Below are 19,451 nucleotides of genomic sequence, written 5' to 3'. Positions count from 1 at the left end.
TGTGTTGTTTTTTACTCTTTATAATTTAAACGGCATTTCCTCATTTTTGTATGTGCTTGTGTGGGAGTTTTTTGTCTCCAGTCAAGGATATTTGGAGCTTGGAAGCAAAGTGAAGGAATAAAAGGGGCTTCACCTGTTTTTTGTGACTGTGTTTATTTTGTATCTCACCCTGGGTCATCACATCCTAGCTTAGGTGATTTAAAAATGTTTCCATATTGTTTTTTAATGTGCACCTCTTGTAAACAAGTAATGTCCATATTCTGCTTTTGCAGTCTTGCTAACATTTTTCTTCTTTTAACCAGAGAGTTCAGTCCATTTGTGTTAATTGATATCAAATTAATTTCCTGTTCCATATTGTTGTTTATATAGAGTTTTTATTCTTCTCTTTACCCTTGCTTATCTTTGTGATCTCATCCTTATCCTTTCTTCTTCTTGATGATCCATTTCTTTCACTTCCTGATCACATTCTTTTTCTTCCCGTTGTTCCTCTTGGCTTTTGCTCTCTAAGTCTTCTCTACTGTCCTGTTCTTCATCAGATACTAAATAATGATCATAAAATTCCTGTGCTTTGTCGAGTGTATCAATAAGGAATTTTTTTTCTTTCCATGAAATGAGCATTCCTTCTGGCAACAGCCACCTAAATAGTATTCTATTTTTAATTAGTTGTGATGAAAGAATGTTATAATTTCTTCATTGCTCTCTTACCCTCCTGGGAACCTGTTTTAATGTCACTATTTCTTTTCCTTTGTAAGTTAACAGCTCATCTCTTGTCCATAGATATACTTCATCTCTAGCTGTTTTTCTTGTAAATCTTACATGTACCTCCTGTGGTAGTTTGTGTCTCCATGCATAACTGGTAAATATTCTATATATCCATATCATTCTTCAATTCTTGTTTGGTTTTCTGTAGCACCTTTGCCAGCAATTCTGCCATGAGGTTAGGAAGATCCTCTTCTTTACTTTCCATTACATTTTGAAATCTCAAGAAGAATGCTGATTTTTCCATTTCGAGATGCACTATTGCCTCTTCGAGATTTCTGTTTACCATCAGTAGGGTTTGTTCTGTTGTTTCAAGCTTCTTTTCAATTTGATCTGTCCTAGCTTCCACCATTTTTTTTCTGTTCATTCCTGATCATCATCGCTTCCTGTATATTTCCTATCTTGTCATCTAATTTACGTATATGTCAGCCTTCAAGTTCTTCCTCCTTTCCTTTGCTTCTTTCTGGCTGCCATGAGTAACGGGTGTGTGTGTGTGTGTGTGTGGAAAGTGTTGAAAGTGTTAATAACTAATATTGTATAAACTGGGGAGGGTTTCTCACTCCTGCTTAGCTTTCTCTTCTCTGCGCAACTGCAACCCTTTATCTGAGTAAGCCAAGGTCAACTAATCATCACCACCTAGAGATGTCCGCATGATGTAGTTCACAACGTTTAATTGGAAGAGCCGTTTGAACTGTTGGGGATGGGAACATTTCACTCCCTTGATATATGTGATGTGCGTGCCTAATTACCCAGATTCAGAATTTTCTTGTTGCTACCACTAACTTCCAGTAAAAGACATCTTTTCTCTAATTACAAGAGTCTAAGTATTTCTTTCCTGGATTTTGAACGGAGCAGCAGCTGACATTATTCTGAATCTCACTCTACCAACCCACCCAGAGAGATAACACAATTTCTTCCGAGGGGGTCTGAACATCATGTCAACTCCAGCCAGTGACTAAGAAGCCCTGGGTGCCATTGGAGGGGAAGACTTGCTCCTGCTAGAGGCAGTAAGAGAAGCTGACTTGTTAGCAGAGCTCAACCTTGAGGAAAAACCAGCTGTAAAACCCAAATGGTCATTTGGAGTAGGTTGGAAGGATCCTGAGGAGCCCCCCCCCCCCCCAGGAGTCACCATTACCCGTCAGCGTGGAAGAGAGGAGCCAAGGCAAGAGAGGGAAAGGAAAGATTTTTTATTAAATCAAGCCAAACGCCTCATAGATGAAGCCCTCGGAGAGCCTCACGCTGAACAAAGGTATGAGGGAGAGGAGTGGGAGGCAACCCCAGCCAGAAGAAGCCAAGAAGCCATCCCCCTAAATCACTCTGGGCTAGCACCACAGCAAGCAGCAACCCTGGGGCCCTCAGGAGAAGGAGTAATCGCCAGAAGATGTAGAACTCCAAAGTTGCCTCCATTGGAAGTAAAATATGGGGGGATCCCAAGGAGTTGGGATTTTTCCTAGCACAAGTTTGGCGCTATATGGAGGAATACGGAGGGGATTTTTCCTCAGAAGCAGCCAAGGTTAGATGTGTTACCAGGCTCTGGAGGGAACAGCTGCAAAGTGGATGGCGACTTTGCATAATGATAATGCTCCCCAGCTGTTGAATTATAACCTGTTCATGACTGCGCTGAGGGCAAGGTTTGAGGACCCACTGGCAGAATGTAAGGCCAAGATTAAGATGAAGACCATAAATCAGGGGTGGAGATCAGTGGCTGACCACACCCAGAAATTTAGAGAACTGGCGTGTCATATTCGAGGCTGGTCCCAAGTGGCCCTGATAGAATCATTCGAAGATGGGTTCAATGAAGATATATACCAGAGCTGCATTGCCAGAAGAGACCGCAATGATCTGCAGATGTGGTACGTGCTGGCAGCAGAGGTGGAACTTGATTTAACCTGAAACAGACATCGAGGAGGCCCTCCCCCACACGGGCTTGAGAAGCCTTCAAACCCCAAAAGGGAGGGATGGCGGCAAGACTCAAGACTACTGTCTGCGACTCATTGGACTAACGTCTTTTTTCTAGGAGGGCCGAATGTCAGCCTTCAAGTTCTTCCTCCTTTACTTTGCTTCTTTCTGGCTGCCATGAGTAACGGGGAGTGGGGGTGGGGATGGAAAGTGTTGAAACTGTTAATAACTAATATTGTATAAACTGGGGAGGGTTTCTCACTCCTGCTTAGCTTTCTCTTCTCTGAGCAACTGCAACCCTTTATCTGAGTAAGCCAAGGTCAACTAATCATCACCACCTAGAGATGTCCGCATGATGTAGTTCACAACATTTAATTGGAAGAGCTGTTTGAACTGTTGGGGGTGGGAAAATTTCACTCCCTGATGTGCGTGCCTAATTACCCAGATTCAGAATTTTCTTGTTGCCACCACTAACTTCCAGTAAAAGACATCTTTTCTCTAATTACAAGAGTCTAAGTATTTCTTTCCTGGATTTCGAACAGAGAAGCAGCTGACAGTATATTTCCTTTCACCTCTCCCATCTTGCTTTTTATTTCTTCATAGCTTCTTGATATTGATTTCTGTGTCTTCATCATCATTTCTTGGAGCATGTTCAAAGTTGTCTTTACATTCTGTAAATTTGAAGTGGATCCTGATTTCTCGCTTCTTAACATATTCTCTGTCGACCTTTGTCCAGAAGGGGAAGCCACCATTGATGTTGTCTTCTTTCCTGACTTAGTGATTGTTGTTGTGGATGTCATCTTCAAAATTGTATATAACTGGCTCCAAAATACCATATATCCCTAACTCTTCTGGACACCTGTCTTATAACTATTGTCTAGTATTCACAAATAGCATGTTGGCTCCTTCCTTTCCTGGGTGTCTTGATCTTTACTCATTGTCTCTTGTATGTTATTTTCCAGCTTTCCCTCTATGCCATGCATTATATTCTTAATCTCCTTGTGGTTTCTTATTGTAATGTCCTTTATACTTTGATATATCAACACCATATCTTCCAAAATTCCACTCACTTCCCCCTGATGGAGCATCTTTTAATAGGTCCCGCTCTTATCCAGTAGTCCAGGAACCATAAATTCAAGCTAAAATGGCTCTTCCAAAAATACACTGATCATAATTCCTTATGTCCCATAGTTAATCCTTCAGTTCCCTTTAAGTAGTCCAGAAGGTTGTTCAAAATCTCTTTAAATCCCCTTTATGAATTCAATTATGTATCATGAATTCAGGGGTCACTTTAATTAGACATTTCCTTGTTCTTACATTTAAATCTCTGGTAGTCATAGTGTACATGCATATAACTCAGTAAATATCTTCACAGTCCTCCAGATAAATATTGTTTATTCCATATCAAAATTCCTGCCAAACTTGTAAATATATGCTGTATTTCCTTTCATTAGCAGGTGGCACTCTCAGCTAAAATTTCAATGTTATTATGAAACCAACCAGTTTCAATCCAATTTGATTTTAATTCAATTCATTAAAACAGGGTTGACTTTTAAAGTAAATAGCTCCAGCATTTTAAAATGCCTTCCCAAAACAACGCCTTCTCAATTTAAAAATCCAATTTTCTGTATTTTTAAAGGATTTTTCTTCCCTTGGTCTTTTCTTTCCAATCTAGTATTTTTTTCAAAATGTTCACTCGCCACTTTAACAAGTAGTTCTGAGCAAGTCATTGTCCTGGATTTTTCCTTTTGGGGTTAGGCTTTGAGTAAAAAGGAATCCTCTCACCAGTTCCAAACATTGTTCACTAACTCCGCTCCAACACTAGTCTTAGCTGTTCCTTGGCTGTCCCAGTTTCATGGCATCCATCTTTAGCTGCCTCTTCTTGTGGCTGAGAGAGAAAAGAAAACCCTGGGTCAAGCATGGGAGTTGCAACTCTCTAGACCTCACAGAGAACTCCTCTTTGCTTTTGCCGTCCTACAGGGTGTGGCTTTGACTTCTTTTGGAGCCCACCAGAACTCGGCACAGGAGCATGAAAACCTGCTGTGAGGCCCAGACTCTCTCCCCTTCAAACGATAAGAATGAACTGGATATTTCAAAAGGAATTCTTTATTGAAACGGAAGTTATCCAGGTACTAGTCAAAGCAGAGTCTAATGTGCCTCCAGGTATGCAGCATAGATAAAGAGAGTTAGAATCTCTCCTCTTAGTCTGATGTGAATTTCATCAATATAAAGAAGCAACATATTAATTTCCCCCCCTTTTCTGGGAACATAGTTGAGAAAAATTTCCCAGGAAGTTTCTTTTGGAGCTGGAATTCTTATGGCCCTTTCTCCTCTTGCTATCTCTCCAAGAGGTGACAAGTTTCCAGGCATCTGGGCTCCAGCCCCCAGTTGTATATCATGTGCAAGATATACAGATTTAGTACAAGACTTAAGATATTCAAGTTACATAAAAAAGGATTACTTGTACCAACTCCCCCCCTTCTTCCTTTGAAGAATGGCAGATATATGGATGCTACATCGCTAGTGTCTGCTTGGATGACAAATGGTTGTTCAGTGTCTGAGTGTTTCAGGATTGGTTCTGTTGAGAATAGCTATTTAAGTTTTTCAAATGCTGCTTGGCATTCCATCGTCCAGGTAGGGGGTTGCCTTGGCTTCAGCTTCTCCCCCCTTTCATTTTTAACAAGCTTGTGATGGGGAGGGCGAAAAGCTCGAATGAACTGAAGGTAAAAGTTTGCAAAACCAAGGAAGCTTTGCAGTTGTTTGTGAGTATGGGGTGGCTCCCAATCAATGACAGCTTTTACTTTTTGTGGGTCCATCTCTATTCCCTTGTGGGATATTCTATATCCCAGGTAGTCATTTTTTTTTGATGGAACTCACATTTAGAGAATTTTGCATATAGTTTGGCATTTTGGAGTTTTGTGAGAACTGCTCGGAGTAACTTTATGTGGTCTTCATTTGTTTCAGTGTAGATTAAAATGTCATCGAGATAAACTAGAACCCCTTTGTACAAAAAATCATGGAGAACCTCATTAATTAGTTGCATAAATATGGCAGGTGCCCCGTGGAATCCGAAAGGGAGCACTTTAAATTGGTAGCATCTCAGTGGGGTGTTAAACGCAGTCTTCTACTCACCCCCCTCCCTTAGTCTGATGCGGTAGTATGCCTCTTGTAGATCTAACTTAGAAAAAAAATTTCCTTTAGAGAGATGAGCTAGCATGTCCTTCATGAGGGGGAATGGGTACATAATCTCCACGAATATGGTGTTCACGGTATGAAAATCCACACAGAGGTGTAGAGAGCTATCTTTCTTTTCATGAAATAATACTGGGGCTGCTATTTTTGGTCAGGTAGGTTCAATGAAACCCCTTTTTAGATTTTTATTGATAAATGCTCTGCTGTGAGGTCCAGACTCTCTCCCCTTCAAACGATAAGAATGAACTTCTTCTGAAAGCTGGATATTTCAAAAAGAATTCTTTATTGAAATGGAATTTATCCAGGTACTAGTCAAAGCAGGGTCTAATGTGCCTCCAGGTATGCAGCATAATAAAGAGAGTTAGAACCCCTCCCCTTATTCTGATGCAGATTTCATCAATATAAAGAAGCAACATATTAATCCCCCCCCTTTTCTGGGAACGTAGTTGAGAAAAGTTTCCCAGGAAGTTTCTTTCAGAACTGGAATTTTTATGGCCTCTTGCTATCTCTCCAAGAGGTGACAAGTTTCTAGGCATCTGGACTCCAGTCTCCAGTTGTATATCATGTGCAAGTTATACAGATTCAATACAAGACTTAAGATATTCAGGTTACATAAAAAAGGATTACTTATACCAACTCCCCCACCCCCTTCTTCCATTGAAGAATGGCAGATACATGGATCTGACATCCGCTCTCGATGACCAATCCTGCCGCAATGTCAGCCAGAAGTCGAGGGAAATTTTCTTGTTGGTCGCTCTCAGGCATGGTTAGATTCAGGATAGTTCTTTTTATGCAATGTTTTCAGCAAGAAAAAAATGTATTTAGCAGAACTTTAGTCATTAAGCTGGAAATTGCTTTTGAGGAAGGGGCAGTGTGAGTTATGAATGGTGTCTGTTTAATTTTGAATGTCATTGCTATTATTTTTAATTATCCTTCAAGTTTAATTGTTATTTCTATTAATTAAATATTCTAGTTGTATAAACAGATGAGCATTTGTTATTGTCTTGAAATTACTGAAACATTAAATCATTCAAGAAACAAATAAATGCATATTTAATTTTAATTTTGTTGTTTTTATTTCAGGTAAAACGACGCAGGGCAATTATTAACTTAAGGATAATCTATGAAATAAGTTTACAGCATGTTCAGGAATTCAAGCAAAAGTTCCAGTGAACATTCAAATCACTAAAATGACCAAAATATCTTGATCTGAAATATATTAATTAGCTCCTGACAAGAAACTCTAGCACTTGGATGTTTCCAATGGTCTTAAACTCTGCAACTTATTGTCACCAGAAAACACATATATTAAAGAATATAATAATTGAAGGAACATGTCTAATAATGCAGAAATCATCAATCTATCATTTTTATTAGAGCATGAAAAAGAAACAATATTGGGAGTGTTAAAAAGAGATGAATACTTGAAAAAAATGGAAGATAAACGAATCAGGTAATCTTTTAAAAGTATCTATACTATTTAAAATACCAAATATTAAAACTTGGTTTGGAAATGTGTGACTGTTATCAATGTTAGTAGCAATAGTTATAAATGTTCCGTTTTGCTCCTTTTTCATGTGCACAGCTTTGGCCTCCAACGGTCTGATTAAGCCTTTAGAAAAATAAACTTTTTAAAAAGATTATTATTTGTGATAACGAGACTAATTATAAATTGTTGATAAAAAACATATGTGCACATGGCACAATAGAGTCCTGCATGGTTTCACAGAAATCTGGATACATTGTCCAAAATAATTGGTGTGCATAGTACTAACATTATTTTAGAATGATGTTACACATACACACACACACACACACACACACACACAAATTATACAGTACTGTAGCACAAACCTTTCATATTCTGTTGAAATTATTGAATGAACTATGGTTATATCTTCTGGTTTTGCTGATATATAGTAATATGCTTATGTTCACAGGTTCTTTTACAATTCTTTTATTGTTAATTCTAACTAATATTGTGTATTGTATTTCCCACTATCTATCTCAGGAAATGCATTTCATATTAATTATTAATCTATTGTTTGGGCTATTTCTTTATTCTTAAATGTTTTATAGAAAGCACAGTAGTTAATTTCTATGTACATTTAAAACAGTTTAGGCTATTAAGTTATCTTGGCACTTTTTCTTTTTTGTACATAGTAAGAAAAGAATTTTTCACTTGCCTTCCTTTAACACAAATAGTGTGTTAAGTTTAAATAGTGTGCTTCAGTCTAAAACCCAAATGGCACAAATGAAGCTGCTGGTGCACAATAAGCATTAAGACATGAGTGAAACTGATGTTGACAATTTAAAAAATGGTTAGTATTCAAACTATGTACTATTATTAAATTTTTGTACAATACTTGTACTTCTGTTTCTCCTGGCCCTAAGCAAGATAGATAAGAATAGAAAATTGGCTAAAAATCAAATCTTTTGCAGAGCATAGAAGAGGAAATAAGTCACAAATTAGCCTCTCTGATAAATGCCAAAAAATAGACTCGACAACCAAAGAACCATAAAAAGCTTTATTCAGAAAATTTGCAAATATCAGGATAGGACCTCATCATCCTAACATTAGGAGATGAAGACACCACACCCAAAATGGTTATTGCTTTTATAGGATATCACATAGAGAGAATTACATAATTCTTCCTGTTATTCCTGTTCAGTGATTTTAGGAGCTTTCCTTGGTAAATTTCCACTCTAGTTCCACCCAAACCACCATCTCTGATAAACTACCTCATTCTCGTGGCCTTGTCTTCCTGGTATGTCCATGTTAATATTTTTGTAACACAATGGATCATTAACAAGTTCCGCTGGGTCAGGATAACCCAGTATCTCACACATATTCAAATATCGGATAAACATGGATTCCCTTCCATTCTTCATTTTCTCAGGTGTAACCCACAATATGTAATTTTCACACATAACAGCCTCCATAGAGGGAGAAATGTTAAGCCTAAGCAAATCACTCAAATCCTAAAGATCATTGTGTATCTAAGAAGCTTACTGGTTGTTCTTTATTAGCTGTTAGTTCATGTAGGTCTCTGAGCTTAGATGCACTGTGCTTTCTACAAAGACAAGAGTCAGTAACAAAGAGAAGATTGAACAAGTAGAGCAGAATGCAGGCAGTGATTCTCCAGTAACAGAGGAGTCTTCAGGGTTGTTGGGTGTACCTATATATATATTAAGAATTTTGATTGTAATAGTAAAACCCTAAAAACAAATCCATGACATATTTTCAGTTTTGATGTCAGCAGAATAGTCTTTAAAATGTTGCCAAAGGTTATATGTATCTTGTTTTAACCTTGATCAAATAAATCAAATTTATATTTCTTCCTTTTACTTCTAAGTCTTAATCTTTAGTTCCTTCAAATACTGTTGTAGAATTTGATTTCTCTTCATTTCTTCTTTATTTCATCATACAGAAATCCTAACAAGCTTAATCCTTTAACAAGCTTCTTTTGTAAATCCCCCCAAAAGGAAAAATTTCTGGTATAGTCCCAAACCTGCTTTTTCAGGAAGCAATTGGACTTTCTTGGTTTTTCTTTGAAGATGTTTCACTTCTCATCCAAGAAGCTTCTTCAGCTCTGACAGAATAGTGGGGAATGGAAGGATTTATATTCCTTGCAGACAGCTGGTCATGTGCATCCTTTTAGAGGATAGTTGAAGTACTTGGAGGTTTGTCTGTGTACCCTAATAGTGCTTCTGGTTCCTGTAGTCTACAATTTTTTTCTCAGGAAATCCATTCCTATTCTCACACCATTCAAAGGGTGTTCAATGAATGAACAAGAAAGTCCAGTTTCCTCCTGAAAAAGCACCTTTGGGACAACCATGACCTGGATGACAGAGAATCTCTACTGACTTTCTGGTATAGTATTCTCTTTGCAAAACTCTCTGTATAGGTTACTTATATAAAACTGTTCAGAATTTGGGTTTCTGTTTTTAACTGCTATTTTATTGTTTAAATCTGAGTGTTGCCATTCTTAGCAATTGTTAATTTTTTTCTATTGTAATTCCCTAAAATGCCTTATATTATACTAAAGGATCATATGAAAATTCAGAAAGAAATTGAATATAATATTAGAATATTTGAATTTCATTTTCCAAAGATAAAAGGAATTTTTATGATACCCTGTTTTTCATCATTATTACATGCAGTGAAATCTTTAGTTTGGCTTGGTTTTCTTCAATTTGATGTCTGCAGTAAAATGGAGACTACAGTTTTCATGTTTCCTAGTTTGATATTCTGGGAGTTGTAGGATTTGAGGCCATCAAGTTTGAACTGCTGGATTTGACATATGTTTCTAAAGATGGTTGAGCCAGTCCTAACAAGATATACGTACTATATGCACCTTGAATGTGTTATAAAGTAGTGAAAATAATTGGTTATATTCCTAGCCTAGGGTAGGAGATACATACAGTATATAGGTTAATGTCTTTCTTGCAAATGGTAGTAATGTTGGATAAATTTCCTTCTGGGTTCAGTTTCAAGTGGGGAAAAAGACACTGGAAACATGGAGGCTGTTTGGAAAGGTGGTTTAATGATGGAAAGGCTTGGAGCTCCAAAGTGAAAAGGATGATCACATGCCTCAAGATATTAGGTGAAGGAAAAGAAGGGGCAAGATGCTGAGAGACCCTTAGTTTTATACCCTCTGTTGGGCCCCACCTTAGTGATTCCTGTTTCCGTGTAAGAAATGTATCCCATTGGCTGTCTGACTCTCAGGGGCAGGGTGTTTTAGCTAACTTTGTAAGTTTTGTCTGGACCATATGGCTTCACCTGAGTGCTGGCTGATGCAATCTTCCCAGGCCAGGTGGTGAGGTGGGTAGAGGCCTTTGTTATGTAGATTACTCTGGCCCAGGCCTTAGTGGCTCCATTAGCAAAGGTGGGGGTGAGTTCCTGCCTCTCTGAGTTTCTACTTCTCTTTTAGTGGAAATATTCTGCCTTTTTAATATTTCCTAGGATATTTCATTATCCTAGGAGAGGGGTGGGCACTAACTTCCTACAGTAGTATATTGATACTGTAATTATACCAGATTTATTGGATTAATACAGCTGTAAAATGCATTATTTGCATCATATGTATGTTGTTCATAATATTTGAATTAAAATTGTCTTTTGTAGTCCAAGCAATTTTATATTAAACTACAATATTAGCTTAAATAAATGAAAATGTCTCTCTCTTAAGTATCATATCCACTGATTTCAAAGGAAAGAAGGCAAAGTGCATAATTGGGCATCCTGAAAATTTACCTATGTTCTTAGATTTTTACTTTTTAAAATTCTATTAATTAAACTTTTCAACAAACACAGTTTTTATTCTCCATGTGAAAGCCAAATCTGGCTCTAGGTTCTGCCTCAGTTTATCTTCCCAATAAGCAACTGAGTCAGAAGATCATTTAAAAGCAGTTTATTAGGGTATCCTGATAAAGTGGGGTTCTCTTTGTAAAAGGGAGAGAGAACTTTGAGCCCCGTGTTTCCCTCATTTTTATAGTTAACACAACAAAGAAAATGCAAGAGGAAAGTTGATTGGACAGAATAAAGATAATTTTCCCTTTGCATAGAAAATCAGTTACATGGTAGTCAAATATGTTACAGATTTGTATCCCATAATACCACACATATTTATTTAATATGAGGTCCAACGTCAGAAGGGGTGTGATTGTAAAGAAAAAGGTTGTTTAGAGTTCACAAAAGAGATAAACCAGACCTCAGGTTGTGCTAACAAACTTTTCTTATCTGGAGCTAGTCTCCAGCTTGTTTATCAGTTTGGGAATGTTAAAAGCTAATTAATCTGAACATAATTTTAAAAAAGAGAAAATAAATCAAATTAAAATACAAGGTAATTATGTTAGTTAACAAATAACAAAACCCATGTTATTTGCCCCTCATAATCCCCCTTTAATGCTAAAGGGAAAATAAAAGATGCCCTTTCAGCATCACCAAAAAAAGAAGTTTTGACCAACAGGATTAGGAACCAAATGCGTAGAAGAATCAATTCAGGGAAAAGGGAATAGAAGCCTGGTAGAAACCAGTGTCCCCAAAACACATTGAATTGGGCAGGCACTCTGAGGAAAAAGAAAGAAAACAAAATCCCTAATATATCGATCAAAATAACAAACATCAAAAAATGGTCAATTAGGTCAAGAGCAGGGGTGGTATTCTACCGGTTTGGCCTGGTTCTATAGAACTGGTTGTTACAGTTCCTGGTAGTTTGGAGAACTAGTAAATCGGGTCTCTGGCTGGTCCCTCCCCTCTCCGCCTACTTCTCCGCTCGCTTCTCCGCTGCCTGCCTGTCAGTTCTTATCACGCATGTGCGACATTGCACGCATGCACAACACTGCTGCCTGCTCTTGCATGCCTACCAGGCCAGCCATTTCTGCCTGCCTTCTGCTGCGTCCCTGCCTTTACTGATCTCCCTGGGTGAGCCCCAGTTCCCGTCCCCCTCCCACTTGCCTTTTGTTGCCACTGCTGGTTGCCTTTCCCCCCACTTGCCTTTTGCCACCACCGCCAGTCGCCTTTCCCCCACTTGCCTTTTGCTGCCGCTGCCGGTCACCTTCCCCTTCACTTGCCTTTTGTCACCACCGCAAGTCACCTACCCCTCCACATGCCTTTTGCTGCCGCTGCTGGTCACCTTTCCCCTACCACTTGCCTTCTGCTGAGGAAAATGTGGAGAGGCTTGTATAGGATCTGGCCAGGTCAGTGGCTGCTTCTCTCACCTGCTGCTGCACAGCGGAAAGCTTCCAAGTCCACCCCCTCCCATTAGAAATGGCTCCAGGGCAAGCAGAGAAGCAAGCCAGGTTGAATCCTGCTTCTCTCTGCTTGCCCAGGAACAGTTTCCGATGGGGGGCGATTCAGAAGCTTTCCGCTGTTTTGGAAAACTTTTGCTGTCCCAAAAGCAGCAGCAGGTGATAGGCAGCAGGTGATCGAATAGAAGCAGCCACTAACCTGACTCGAGCCTCCATGAGCCTCCACATGTTCCTTCCTGCTGCTGTTGATGGAAGGCAAGAGTTTTCCAGTACAGCAGAAAGCTTCCAAGTCCCCCCTCCTATTAGAAACGGCTCCAGGGCAAGCAGAGAAACAAGCCAGGTTGTATCCTGCTTCTCTCTGCTTGCCCATGAGCCGTATCTGATGTGGGGGGGGGGGGAATTCGGAAGCTTCCCACTGTTTTGGAAACTTTTGATCTCCCAAAAACAGCAGCAGGAAAGAACATGTGAAGAGGCTCGTGTCAGCAAGGCGCCAATCGAGTCTGGGACAGCTGATGGTGGCTGCAGGGAGCAGAGCCTGGAAGCGCCGATATACCATGTGTGCGGCCACATGGATGGCAGGGGATGGATGGACTGGTCCCGGAAGCCCTGATGCCTCCAGAATCGCCATTGCCACCTCGCTGCTGCTGCATCCCCCACCCGCTGCAGGTATAGTGAGTGTGAGCCCCGGGATGGGTGACCAACTACCTCAACTGCTTCTCCCACTGACTTTTCTGTGCCAAGAGTGGAGGAGAGAGAGAAAGACACACACACACACACATATACACACAGAGAGAGAGTGGGGGAGAGAGAGGGGAAGATAGGGAGAGGGGCAGAGAGAGACACATACAGAGAGATATGGGGGGGAAGGAGAGACAGAGAGACAGAGAGAGAGGAAAAGAGAGGGGGGGAGAGAGAAAAAGGAAATGAGAGAGGGGAAGAGAGAGGAAAGGGGGAGGGGGAGAGAGAGAAAGGGGGAAGAGAGGGAAAAGAAAGGGAAAGTGAGAAAGGGGGAAAGAGAGAGGGAAAGAGAGAAAAAGGAAAGAGGAAGAGGGGAGAGGGGAGAGAGAAAGGGGAAGAGAAAGAGGGAGAAGAGAGAGGGAAAGAGGGAAAACGAGAGAGAGGGAGAGATGGAAAAGGAAAGGGAAAAAGGGAAAGAGAGGGAAAAGAAAGGGAGAGAGAGAAGGGGAAAAGGGAAAAAGAGGGAAAGGAAGAGGGGAAGAGAGATAGAGAAAGGGGGAGAGAAAAAGGGGAAGAGAGGGAAAGAGGGAGAAAGGGAAAGAGAGGAAGAGGGTGTCAGGTGGTGCTCAATTCAAAATTCAAGAAAGAAAAACTTAGACTCTAGATTAGAGCAAAGAAATCTTTTACTGAAGATGAAGTGGTAGCATCAAATAGAATTCTGAATCTAAGAAATTAGGTGCGCAGACCACATATACGAAGTATTGGAAACGTTCCCACCCCTCATAGTTCAAATGAGTCTTCCAATTAAAAGTTGTGAATATGATCATGTGAGCATCTTCAGGTGGTGATGAGGCCTCTGTCTGTTGACCTTGACATATTTTGATAAAGAATTTGCAGTTGTGCAGAGAAAAGAAAGCTAAGCGAGGAATAGAAAGTTAAGAGCAGGAATTTATACTCCCCCCACCCACTCCTCATTTACACAACACAAGAATGTAACACCTCCAGCTCTTTTCCCAGACATATCCCCTCCCCCCGTTACTTATGGCAGCCAAAAGATGCAAAGCAGTAGAAAAGATCTTGAAGACTGACAGAGGGAGAGAGAAGAAAGTGAATGAGATATATGGATGGATAGATAAATACATTGAGGGAGGGAGGGAGAGAGGAAAAAAAGGAGAGGAAGGAAGGACACAAATCCTGTGTTCAGAAGACTCTTTGAAGCAGCACAGCAATCTAGGACTGGCCTGGAAGGGATCTCGGTTATCTTCTAGTCCAACTCGCTGCTCCAGCAGGGTTAGAAGGAAGTGTGTGTGTGTGTGTGTGTAGAACTGGTTGTTACAGTTCCCAGGTGTTTGGAGAACCGGTAAATTGGGCCTCTGGCTGGCCCCGCCCCCTCTGCCCGCTTCTGCTCCCTGCTCAGTCAGTCCCTTTCATGCATGGGCAACATTGTGCCCTCCCTGGGCCTCCCTGTAGCTCCCCAGGCCTCGTCTTGCCCTCCGTAGACCTCCCCGTACCTCGCCAGGTCTGGCCCTGTCCTCTGCAGGCCTCCTTGTAGCTCCCTGAGCCTTGCCCTGCTCTCCACAGGCCTCCCCGTAGTTCACCAGGCCTTGCCCTCCCCTCCACGGGCCTCCCATAGCTCCACGGGCCTTGCTCTGCCCTCCTCAGGCCTCCCCGTAGCTCACTGGACCTTGCCTTGCCCTCCCTGGGCCTCCCTGTAGCTCCCCAGGCCTCGGCCTCCCCTCTGTATGCCACCCCACAGCTCCCCAGGCCTCGCCCTGTCCTCCCCAGGCCTCCCTGTAGCTCGCCGGACCTCGCCCTGCCCTCCCTGGGCCTCCTGGTAGCTCGCTGGGCCTTGCCCTGCCCTCCCCGGGCTCTCCGTATCTCCCCAGGCCTTACCCTGCTCTCCGTGGGCCTTGCTGTAGCTCTCCCTGCCCTCTCAGGGCTCCCCAGGCCTTAGAAACTGGCAAAAATATAGAAAATCTCAGTCACAAGACTGTGTGGGATGTTGTAACTGGTCATAAGTGTGTGTGCATGTGCATGTCTCTGTGTGCATCATTGTCAAAATACCAAAAACAGGTCAAGTAGCTCTGGGGAGGTCAGTCATAAATTAGAACAGTTACAAAGCAACTGGCCATTAAGCAAGGACCACTTATATTTGTTTTGCCAGTCACATGGCCACCTGGCCACACCCACCCCAGTCACATGACCACTTAGCCATGCCCGCTCCAGTCACATGACTACCCAGCCATACCCAGTCAGCACGCCATGCCCACCCAGTCGCGTGACCACCAAGCCACACCCTCATATTAGGCCACACCCACAGAACTGGTTGTTAAGAAATTTGAATCCCACCCCTGGTCAAGACACATAGCCAGGAAGGAGTAAATTTCTTTTTAAAAAATGAAGAAAGTATTGTGGTGTGTCAACGCAGCAGAGACATTAGAAGTCCAAATTCAGTATGTCATATTCCGAGGGAAAGTGAGCATTGTGTGGAGGGATATGCGATATATGCAGGAAGTATAGATCATCCTGTATTATCCTAGAGACTAAGAAAAAAGATGCATCTAGAAAAAATATGAAGAGTTTAAAAATCCCAATAAAAAGGAATGCCCTCCATAGGTGGTATACATACCCAGAAATCTGCTAGCTCTAAATGTACAGCAAGGTAGAGAACATTTTAAGAGAGAGGAAAAAATAGCCTTCAAAGTCAACAGTTGACCTAATATTGGCCATCTTGTTTAGCATATTCCATGCTATGCAGTTCCTCTGCATTATGGAGCAAGAAATCCTTTTGTAGAAAGAAAATGTAAATACAAGGTCAGTTATCCTCATAAGTTACTATCCCCTCAGTAACTGCTGCACCCAGTCTTCCACAAGCATTCCCTGGATGGGTTTATAGGTAGGTAGCCCATAAATACACTTCAAATACATGGAACCTGAACAAGAAATACACATAATAAATGAAAGCATACAAATAATTATATACCTAAAAACCAATACCCAAATGTTCACCATCCCAATGTTCTGTTAAGCTAATACAGCATTAGTCTTAGGACAAGACTAATCAGTCATATGGCAGTCCAGTGATGCCAATCTTGTAGCTGAAATGATGATCATCTGTGCAGCATCTGTAGTGATCAGCAGGAAAAGTGTAACCAAGTTCATTGTTGTACAGTTTTCAGTCATGTGGAAAAACTCTTCCCAAAGTGGTTGGAGTTTCTCTGCACAGGTTCCTATCAAAATCTACTGAATCAAAAGACAATCACTAGTTATTAGTCCCAGGAAGCCAGGATTCTATTAGCACTCACCACACATCTATTACTATTTCCACTCAGGTTCCATGTTGTTGTTATCGAGCATTTTCTGTTCTGTTGCTATAGCTCTCAATTATGTCCACCAGCAGGAAAATAAGTTCCTCCTTCCACTCCTGGGATATGCAAACTTTCTCCCCTTTGGATAGACTAGGTGAGATGCGCAGCTTCCCTTCTTTGAATGACCTGTGGTCAGACAGGTGACGAAGCAGCTGTTAAAAAAACTTTTTAAAAAGTCATAAATGCCATTACTGATTTGGGCTGTTTCCAGTCTTGGAATCTGATAAGACACCTGGCCTTTTGCCATAGGTGCTAGAGAAGTCAAAGGCACAGTGAGTGCAAGCCACAGCACCAGAACCCGAAGTGTCCAGCTTCATTTTGCCATGATTGCACATACTGCTATGATCTTGTTGATAAAATACCTTTAAATGATTCAGTGTCAAAGTCCAGGCAGATTAATTCACAATATTAAGTTTGGGGGGTGGGGGGAATCCAAACTTAGTTGAACATAACTAGCCATGGTTGGCTCTTGAATCTTGATAGGTGTAAGTATATAGTCATGATGGCGAACCTATGCCATGCATGCCGGAAGTGGCACGCAGAGCCTTTTCCCCTGGCATGCGAGAGCTTGCCTGGAAGAGCCCCACTGCACATGTGCACACGCCACCTGACAGCTGATTGTCAGGTATCTGGCACGCATACGCGGGGGATGGGGTGTGTGGGGGAGATACATGCGCATGCACAGAGGTGCACAGCATGCACTGGGGAGTCACACATGCATGCACAGAGACACGCAGTGCACAGAGGGATCATGCGCACATGCAAATGGGTGGTGCACGAGAGGGATTGCGCACACATGCACAGGTGCATGGTGCATGTGGGGGGTGATCGCAGGCGCATGGCAAGGGGAATTGTGCACACAGACATGCAGCAAGGGGAAATGCATGCTCAAGCACAGGGGGTGTGTGGGGCCCCAGCACGCATTGACTTCTGGGTGCTGGCACGTAAGCGCATGTGCAATTATCGGCACGGGAGCCGAAAAAGGTTTGCCACCACTGCAATGTAAGAAAAAGCTGCTAGGCAGAATTGTCCTCTCTTCTTAGAGCGATTAGGAGAGATTAGCACTTCAGCATAACTATCAAACGTGCTCCCATACAATGATAGGACTATATGCAATCACTTAATAGACAAAGGCAAGAATGGGACCCACTATTACTTAATATTTAAAATATTAAATATTAAGCAAAAACATTTAATACTTTCCAAATTATTTTTTTTTCAATTTTTTTTTATTTCAATCTACATATAACAACAATACATTAACAGCGTGGCATCAATATATCATACATCTCTCATTGCATTATATTCATATTAATTCATACTTCTTCAATATTTATTTTCAACCTTACTCTCTCCAAATGCCTACCACCGTATCAATTAAACATACCTAATAAATTCAATTTTCTCCCTGTTTTTATTTTATTTTTTTTAAATGAAAAATTCTCATTTGGCAAGCAGTGTGGTTCCAGGTTTCACATCTCAATACAAACATGACCATTGTTACCTATGCATTTTATTAGTTTAATTTCATATTGCATCATCCTTGTCATTATTAAATATTAAGCTTCTTATCCAATCCTAATTCATGTTCTCATATCTTATTTTACAATATTATCTAAAATTCTCATCAATTCTATTTATTCAATTCCAAGTTGTAATATATCTCCTTCCATTTTTCTTAGTATATTCTCATATCTTATTTTACAATGTTATCTAAAATTCTCATCTCCTTTCTATTATCATCTCATATTATTATTTTTTCCTGTCACATTTGTCATTTTATCAATCCTTATCTGTAAATATAATTGTCCCCTCTAGTTAATAATTTGAGCTAACCACCTTCATTCTTCCTTAATATTAAGCTCCCTATCTAGTATAAAACACAAATATATATATATATATACCCGCAAAAACTTAAGAATATATATATATTTTTTTTTTCTTAAGTTTTCGCGGGTGCTTACATGTATGGCATTCAGCTTTGTTCGGGTATTTTCCCACGTCATTTTAGTTGTGCTTTTAAAGTTGTAGTAACGTTTCGGCAGAATCTCAGAAGCCTGATGATGGCAGATGAGATTCTGCCAAAACATTGCTACAACTTTAAAAGCACAACTACAATGATGATATATACACACACACATACACACACACACACACACACACACACACACACACACACATATATATATATATCTTTGGTTATTCGGATTTTCTCCCGCGTAAGATTGGAAGTATCTAGGCAACGTTTCGATGAAGTCTCATTCATCATCTTCAGGCTTCTGTCTTCGGCTCTGTGCTTCTCAGAGTGATGTGAGCTTGCAGCTGCTTCTTCCTTTTAACTGCTAGTGGGGGTGTGACTTGATTGGGTGGGGGCTTGGCTGTGTTCTGATTGGGTGGGGGTGTGTTCTCATTGGTAGGGGTTTTGGCTGTGTTCTGATTGGCTGGGGGGTTGGCCATGTTCTGATTGGCTGGAGGCATGTTCTGTTCAGGTGGGGGCTTGGTTGTGCTCAGGTTAGTCTTAGTTGCTGGGGGATTTGAGCTGGTGAGCTGTGATCCTGCTGTTTGGCTTCGAGTTCGTGGTCGTGCTGCATCTTCATGGTGGGTGTCAGTTTGCTTCATGTATAGGTGGGAGGGGTTTGAAGTGGGTAGTGATGCAGCTGCAGTGCAGCTTCTGGTCCGTGGTTGTGTCTTGTCTTCTGTGTGGGTGTGAGTCTGCTTTCTGCGTGGAGGTGTGGTGGTGGCATCTTGTGTGGCCCTCATGGGTGTGGGTCTGGTGTCATTCTTCATGTTAGGTACTCGTCT

General features: G+C 41.1%; 1 protein-coding gene across 15 annotated transcripts in view; it reads left to right on the top strand.

Moving 5' to 3' along the window:
• The window catches only part of SYTL5 (synaptotagmin like 5), a 210,438-nt gene that overhangs the window by 61,120 nt on the left and 129,867 nt on the right, over positions 1–19,451 (top strand). For all 15 annotated transcript variants that reach the window (XM_087937762.1, XM_087937758.1, XM_087937760.1 and 12 more), the window contains exon 2: positions 6,934–7,303. In XM_087937762.1, the coding sequence (XP_087793888.1) occupies positions 7,185–7,303 (119 nt within the window). In that variant the 5' untranslated portion in view covers positions 6,934–7,184. The remainder of the gene's footprint in view (positions 1–6,933; positions 7,304–19,451) is intronic.

Source organism: Pseudonaja textilis, chromosome 7 (genome assembly GCF_049901715.1).
Source record: "Pseudonaja textilis isolate UNSWEBS1 chromosome 7, rPseTex1.2, whole genome shotgun sequence".
Taxonomy (NCBI): domain Eukaryota; kingdom Metazoa; phylum Chordata; class Lepidosauria; order Squamata; family Elapidae; genus Pseudonaja; species Pseudonaja textilis.
Note: the sequence above shows the minus strand (reverse complement) of the source record. Positions and strands in the feature narration are given on the sequence as shown.